The sequence below is a fragment of the Tachypleus tridentatus genome, chromosome 1 (assembly GCF_004210375.1).
Source record: "Tachypleus tridentatus isolate NWPU-2018 chromosome 1, ASM421037v1, whole genome shotgun sequence".
Taxonomy (NCBI): domain Eukaryota; kingdom Metazoa; phylum Arthropoda; class Merostomata; order Xiphosura; family Limulidae; genus Tachypleus; species Tachypleus tridentatus.
Genome location: NC_134825.1, coordinates 132,365,051 through 132,373,387, shown reverse-complemented (window position 1 = coordinate 132,373,387; position 8,337 = coordinate 132,365,051). Strand labels below are relative to the sequence as shown.

Sequence of the window (8,337 nt, the reverse complement as noted above, 5' to 3'; positions counted from 1 at the left end):
GCTAGCACAGATAGCCCTCGAGTAGCTTTGTGCGAAATTCCAAAACAAACAATCAAACTGGAACATATTACACCATGTTAAATATACGCAGGTGAATATTATGTGGTTGGAAAGTGATATTTTGGATAATGATGTCTGATCAAAAATAGACATGTCAGGATAACACTGGCATTTACATGTATACGAGAAAGAATACATGTATAAGAAACTACTTACATCACACACAATAAACGTAATTTTTGAAATATTAATATGTTTATATGTTATTTAATTATTATTATTTTAAAAAAAAATATTATTCAATGATATAAAACATGGCGTCTCCAGACCTTTTCAGAATTGAAAAGAGTATTCAATATTTAGCAAAATAAAGAGGGCAGTATCCACGGTTTCGGCAGTTGGCATTTATATCTAGAATTTGCGTTGTTAGTGTAAACATGGTCGTTCGAAATGGCGTATTTTTGTGTTTGTTAGATATGACCTGCTTTTTTCTTTTTGCAAAAATTTAAAGGTTAGAGCAAATAATTTATAGTTAATAGTTTGTGTGGCATGTGTTGATTTGGTGTTGGCAAACTAGGAAATAATACTAAAAATTTGTATTTACTATAGAAATTAAATTTTACCATTATTATTATTAATAGTATTACTAGTAGTATTAAATTAAGTACTGACACATTCCTAATTAGTACTGAAGTATTGCTACTAAAAGTAATACTTGTGTGGTGATACTTTTACCATGTTTGCTAGAGTCCAACGTCATTAAAGATTTTAAATTGAATCGATAACAGTGTTCAGAAAATAATCCGAATCTGAACAGTCATAGAATTTCATATTTTGAAACCTAATGTTATTGATAGTTACTGTATAATTTATTACCTTACTCTTAAATTAGTATTATTGTTAATATCAGTGAAACTAACAGTTGATAGTTAAAATATGATTAATTTAAGCTTTAAATTTGCTGTTTTTTAAAAATTGTTCAACATTGGAAATGAATATATATACATATAAATTTGGAGTTTGTTGGAGAATTAATACGAAATGATGAATGAATAGTATTGGATAAGTATTAGTTTAACATTTATATTAGATTGCTGGACTGGCAAGTAAATTTAAGTTCTCATTTTAAGTATATGAATTAGGTAATTAAGTTATTAATAAATTAAAAACTTAATTTTACTGGTACAATAATAAAATGGAGGATGTTGAATTTTATCAAACTAAACAAATTGAAAACAATGAAACATTATCGAGCTAATATTATTACTGTGATAATGAAAATAACACACTTTTCTATTTTCTATAATTCTGAGCTAGTAATATTTAAGTTCAATATTGAAGGATTATTAAATTAAATGGTCCTAACTTTTAATGTATCACATAATATTTTTGATGTAACATATCAAACTAGTTACTACCAGGAGGATATCAGTGAATTACAAGTTTTACGAAAATATCTGAATACCATTATTAAAAAAAAAATCACAACCTCCAAATGCAAATGCAATTATTATAAAAAATAAAAATCTGATGTGAATATAGATTCACACAAAATAATATTCATAGCAGTAATAACTATATGAATTATGAAAAAAACTATTAGACACTTTTTAGAAACGTTAAACCATAAATAAAGATTGAGTTTTTGCAATAATTTCTCTTGACAATCAAATATCTTGTGTATCACAGTTTCACAGTTCTTAACAGCTTAATTTCTCTCAAAAGTTTAACTTAGAATATGAAGGCTTTAATTTTCTTACCAGACCATGAGATTACTTGTAAAATGATTAATAATTTAGTATTTTCTTTAGACAATCATACATGAACTTAGTAGCTGCACATTACAGCTAGGAGAATGTTGTACATCTAAATATGAAGATCAGCCTATATTTAATTTTCACAAGGAGGCAGGTAAGCTATCATTTAAGGCAAATGATTGAAGAGAAATTATCTAAACCTTGAACAAAATCACAACTAAAAATAAAATAGAAATTGCTGTCTCTCAAACTTGTAAGGATAACACTGGTTTTTAAAGCATGAAGTTCAAGACTTAAGATATCTCAAGATGTACTTTATTCCATTTGATGTTCTAACCAATTATGTCATTGTTGTTTTACCACTTAATGAAATTTGTAAATGACTAACTATAAAGGGGGTGATATTTTTTAAATTCTGTTTTGTTGAAAAATTTGGCTAAAAATACTTAAAAAGTGTAGTTTGATTTTTGTTTTTAACATGATGTGAGAAATAATTTAAAACATGCATATAAAAAGATGGCATTTAATCAGTTACTCTCAGCACAGTTTTAAATAAGGGTTTTTGTACTTTATCAGTTTGTTGTAGTGTGCGGTAGGCTCTTAACTTTGATGAGGACATCTCTATTGATATTATTTACTTTGGCGTTCAACAATATAAAACATAGATAACGAGATCATTTGGTTATTCAAGGCTATTCTTGCACACATACTCTAATTATCTTGGAAAATGTAAAAATGTAAACATAATGTTTAATTTTCAGGAAATTGAACATTTTCATTTTACTACATATACTTTCAGTTGTGACTTACTTGCTGATTTAGTCACCCCGTTAGAAAAGTAACATAACAATTGAATGATGGAACTTTAGACAATTGTCTTTTCTGTTCATTTCACCGAACACCTACCTTTTTATATCCAGCCCTGACTTCTGAAGTACTTATCAAGCCCTCTCTTGAACTCTCAATCTTCTTGCCTGTAACACGTCTGAATACAATTTCAGAGGCTGGACATCTTGTTCAAAAAATTAAATAATATTGCCTAAATTGTAGATGATTTCTTTACTGTCAAATCTTAAATCTGTATCACCTAGTCTTATTGCTTTTACTATTAAACATGGAAAAATATGATCCATCAATTTTGCCTATAGTCTTTATAGTTTTAAATTTTTCAATGATATCTTGTTTAATTTAGCCTTTTTTTTTTTTCTCATATGACAGCTCTTTCATCTCTGGAAACATATGATTGAAGTTTTCTATTGTAGTTTCTCCTTTTTCCATTGCTTTTGTATCTTTTCACCAATCCATCTCTCTACAGTTAGGGGTGTGTATCAAGGGACTGTCGTGTTTGGTTTTTATTCTTCTCTGACACACCATTTATGCATAATTCTTAGAAACCTTAGGCTGTTCAACATGAATCTAGGAATTCCAGCCCTTGTTATGTCATTGCTGAGTTTTAGTACTTACAGACAAATTATGGTGTTATATATCAACAAGCAAGTTGAGTTATTTTCTTAGCTCTTGTATTTTCTATTTACTGTACTTCTTTAGGTACCTTTACATCATGTATTTTTCTGAGGTAATATTTCATTGTTTGTTTCAACAGTCTGATTGTCTTATGTTTGGTGTATTTATGATGGCAGTGCATATTTTCATTTGCTTTATCAGTTTCCATTTTCAGATCCAGTAGCTTCTTTACCATTGGATACTTTGAGCCTGTTTTGGAAGATCTATATTCTCTATGCCAACCCTCTTCTTCTTCATCAGCTATTGGCCAAAATCAGTCGATCCAGTAGTCCAATTCTCATTTCACCATGCTGGTGCATTCCACCAAGCTTTACACTCCTCTAAACTATCTAAAAGGGGTCCTTTTCCATTAGTTTTTGCCATTTTATACAATGATGTTTGTCATCTACAACTGTATGATTGGCTGTTATGTGGCTTTTTGTTGATGATGTAGGCTTTTTTCCTTGGGTAGCCAGAATGTTGTGTTTTTTTTAATGCGTCTTCCTACCAGTATCAGTCTGTGGCCCTTCAGTGTGGATGTCTGTACATTGTGAGAGGACCTCCCAGAGTAGGTCCGGTGTTTTCAGTTTACCTCTGCTGGGATCTGAACATTCACCGTGTTTGCCATGTGTGGCAACCCCTGAAGGGGAAGAGAAAATATTGAAGACTGGTCCTTAAGGGCTAGAGTTATTTGAGTACCAGTATTGGACATTCCAACAGGTGGTGTGGACTTTGTGTCTGATGCTGGTATTTGGGTATAGTATCCATGAAACCTTGGCATTGGTCCCAACCATTTTTCTTTTGGCTCTGCAGTGTGTGTCCCCTTTTAAGGCTCCATGATAGGTTGGGTCAGTGGACACTGAATTTTTCTGTTTCTCATGGCTTCTCACACCTGTCACCCATTCACTGCTGAGGATAAACAACTCTTAATTGGTAAGTGATCATACTTGGGGGGTTCTAATAAACAGTTTGAAGCTAAATTTGATAATGTGCCTTGATTTATTATCTTATATTTGCCACTGAAAAGTCCCTTGGACAAGTGCCATTGTTTTATATTCAGAAAGGTTTGAAAGGGCTTGCTCACTCTCCAACATCTTTCCAAAAATTGTGATCTGGAAATATTCTGGTTGAATTATAAAAACTAGAACACACCAAATGCCTCTTGAAGTCAAAGACTTTTGTGAATTTGTCTATTCAGATATTATTTACTTTGATGTTCAATAATATAAATAAAGATTGATTTTTCGCAATAATTTCTCTTGACAATCAAATATCTTGTGTATCAGTTTCACAGTTCATGACAGCTTAATGTCTCTCAAAAGTTTAACTTAAAATATGAAGATTATTTTTGTGACATCTTAAGGTGTCATTGCTGAAAGGTTTCTTTTCAACGTCCCAAAGTCAAGGAGTTTTGTCCATGTGATGTATTTCCACTCAAAAAGGTGGAGTACTTCAGCCTACCTGCCTTCACATTTTGACATTCACTTCTCCACATCCACCTACATTTGTAAAGATGGTTTTCTTACATTATAAGGTTTGGCCCTATATCCTAACCATCTATGGTGTTTGCAATACCAACAGTTTGGTCACTCTGAGACCTCTTGTTGTAGCTCTTTGTGCTATGCCCATTATGGTAGCAAAGACCATGTGGCATTTCTATTTGACTAGGAATCTCACTGCCTCAACTGTGATTGCTCGCACTTTTTGTATTCATGTTTTTATTCAAAGTGGATTGAGGAAAAAGAGGTACAGCTCTTGATGACTGTTAATAACATATCCCGAGACAGAGAAACTTTTCGTCTTCCATGCCATCAAAGACAGATGCTAATGCCCTCCACTGTACCACCTAAGTGGGTGTGCAGACTGACCTTTCTGTTCTTCCTGAAGACTTTTTCATCTTATCTTCACTTTTCAGAAGGCCCATGCACATGCTCAGCAGGTAAGACATCAAAGCCAGAAGGAACATTGGATTAAATTCACAACCAGAATCTCTTCTACCACATATGGAGCATTCTAAAGGTCGGTTGGCAATATAGATCTGTCCCCCTTTTGATCTTGCTTTCTGATGGCCAGGAGGTTGCTGATGCCCAGAGTATTGCTAATACTCTATGCAAAGGCTTTTGCCAGGCACATAGCACTTCTACTTCATGTTTCACCTTCTTAGTCATCAAGACTTGGGCAGAACAGTCACCTCTTTCATTTTGGTCTGATTGCCTCTATGAATATAACCACACCCTTTACACTGATGGAACCCAAGCTGGCACTTCATCAGTCTGCCACTACATTGGTTGTACCAGATGATATACACTACAAGATGCTGTGCCATCTGTCTCCTGCTTCTCTTGCTGTTCTTCTGGTTATTTTTAACTGGAACTGGCAGAAAAATGATTTTCTTGATGCATGATATCAGGCAATTGTCTTACTTTCTCGAAACCTGGAAAGGTTCCCAAGATTCCTTCAAACTACTGTCTACTTGCTTTGACAAGCTGTCTCTGTAAGGCCTCAGAGAGGATGGTTAATGCTTGTCTTGTTTGATTCCTTGAAAAAAACAACTTCCTCTTGCCAATGCAGTGTTGGTTCTGACAACAATGCTCTACCATGGACCACTTGATTTGACTTAATATTAATCAGGGAAACCTTTCTCAAGCAACAACATCTTGAATCAGTATTCTTTCACCTTGAAAAGGCTTATGATACTACATGGAGTTATGGCATTTTGCAAGACCTCCGCTTGTATGGTTGTGTGGCTATTTGCCCATTTTATTAAAAGAATTTTAATGGACAGGCAGTTCCAAATTCATGTGGATTTGACACTCTCCTGTTCTTTCCTACAGAAACTTGGAGTCCCTCAGGGCTGTATTTTGAGTGTCACACTTTTTAATATAAAGATTAATGCCATCGTTGGACAACTCGTTTTTAGTGTTGCAAACGGGCTCTATGTTGACGTCTTCCACATTTCTTGTCAGTTGTCAAACATGAGGTTTATTGAGTGGCAGCTACAGACTGCCCCCAGTTGTTTTCTGAAGTGGACCACAGAAAATGGTTTTAACTTTTCTCTCTGAATGTACTTTTGATGCCTACGAGGTATTCACCTGATCCTGAAATCTGTGTTGATGAAGCTGTGCTTCCTGTGGTCCTTGAGGCAAAGTTCTTGGGGCTTATCTTTGATTATAAGTTGACCTTTATACCACATGCCAAGTAGCTATGAGTTAAGTGTACAAGGGCACTGAACATCCTCCATGTTCTCTTCCATCTATTGGGGAGCACATTGATGTTCTATGTTAAACATATCATGCTCTCATTCAATCAAAACTGGACTATGGGTATCTTATTTATGGCTTTGCACAGGGGCTTTCTGCAATTACTCAGTTCAGAGTTTACACACAGAGTCTCATGAACCTCCTCTGTTTGCAACTGTCTTAACTGTGTGCTTCAAAACTTCAGTCCTTACCACAACATCCCACTTGGGGTTGCATTTTCCTTTCTCAGTGAGCCATACTTTTTCAGAACAAATGATCTGCCACTGTTCCTTTTGGCCTTCATATCCAGGTGCAATTGGATTAATTGGGTCTGTCATTGGATGCCATTGATGTATCCACTAGTCAGGCTATCCCACCATGGCTTATTGCCATCTCCAAGTGTGATTTTACTTTGTGTCATCTGAAAAAAGTGGATACTCCCAATGGGAGTATCTTTTATTTGCTGAACATCTTTCGAACCATCCTTTTGTTCCCATTTGTATGGATAGTGCAAAATCAGGTGACTCTGTGGGCTCTGCCATGGTTTCTTGTGGTTTGGTGGTTGTGCACAGAATCCTCTCTACAGTTTTTTTGTTCAATGTCAAACTATACCGTTTCTCTTGCTCTGGATCACATAGAAGCTAAGCAGTACTCAAATTGTACTATTTGTACTGACTCGCTTAGTTTTCTACTGCCCTGGAATTGCTTCATGTTAGTTCTCACCCTGTTCTTGCAGATATTCAAAACTTACTGGCCCATTTCTCTTTAATATCTACTTCTATCCAGTTTTTGTGAATACCTGGCATGTTGGTATTCATGGGAATGGGCTCGCTGACACTGCATTTAAATCTGTCTGCTCTGGCACTATCATTGCTATGTCTGATCCATATATGGACTTTGGTCCTGTATTCAAGACTCGGCTCTGTGCCAGTTGATAGTGGACTTGGAGTGAATAACATGAAAACAAGCTTTTCCACCCTCTGTTGGACTTTGGCTGTCATGTTTTCATAACTAGACTACACATTGGTCACAGTTTTTAACTCATTGTTTTCTTTTATCTGGAACTGATGCAACAATCTGTGGTCTTTGTGACGCTCAGGTAACAATAGTCCAAATTTTACTGTCTTGCTGTCATTACAACTTTTAATGGCAGCACCATTTTACAAATGTTTTGTCCCATGATGTTTAACCATAATGTTAGACAGTGTCATTGGCAATGGTGACACTGTCCACCTTGCAAATGTTTTTAGTTTTTTATAGACCATTTTATGAATTTTAATAATTTTACTTTACTTTTAATTTTTATACTGGTTGTTTGGTGCAGATAACCCAGTTGCATTATGCCATAAAACACCAAGCAACCAGCCTTCTTGGCTATCAAGAAGAACCAAAGGATTGCCAATTTCCTTTTGGGAAATGGATCTCTCCAACTACAATTGCCTCTTTACCATGGTGGATATGAAGATTGCTTTTAATTGGCCTAGTCAAACCAGACTACATCAGTCAAACCAGACAATATTCATTATGAGATGATGCTTCATTTATCTTCTGACAGTTTTTCTATCCTTCTGGTTGTTTTCAACTGGATTTGGCAGAAGGACGTTTTTCCTGATGCTTGGTGCCAGGCTATTATATTACTCTTTATCTAAGCCTGAGATGGATCTTAAGATTTCAACAAACTATCAACCTATTGCTTTGATGAGCTGTCTGTAAAATCTTGAAGAGGATAGTCAATGCTCATTTCAATTTGTTCTTAAGAATCAAGCAACCTCCACTCGTCCATCCAGCATGGGTTCGGAAAACAGTACCATGGACTACCTGACTCAATTTGAAATGTT

At 34.9% G+C, this 8,337-nt stretch overlaps 1 protein-coding gene across 9 annotated transcripts in view; it reads left to right on the top strand.

Annotated features, from left to right (window-relative positions):
* The first annotated feature begins 375 nt into the window (after positions 1-375).
* The window catches only part of LOC143224335 (UDP-N-acetylglucosamine transporter-like), an 88,905-nt gene continuing 80,943 nt past the window's right edge, over positions 376-8,337 (top strand). For 4 of the 9 annotated variants that reach the window (XR_013013373.1, XR_013013345.1, XR_013013349.1 and 1 more), the window contains exons 1-2: positions 376-511; positions 1,812-1,911. Coding sequence is in view for 1 of the 9 variants with exons in the window: in XM_076452730.1 (XP_076308845.1) it covers positions 1,873-1,911 (39 nt within the window). In the remaining 8 variants the exon portion in view is untranslated. The remainder of the gene's footprint in view (positions 512-1,811; positions 1,912-8,337) is intronic. The other 5 variants (XR_013013371.1, XR_013013372.1, XM_076452741.1 and 2 more) reach the window with 3 other exon arrangements.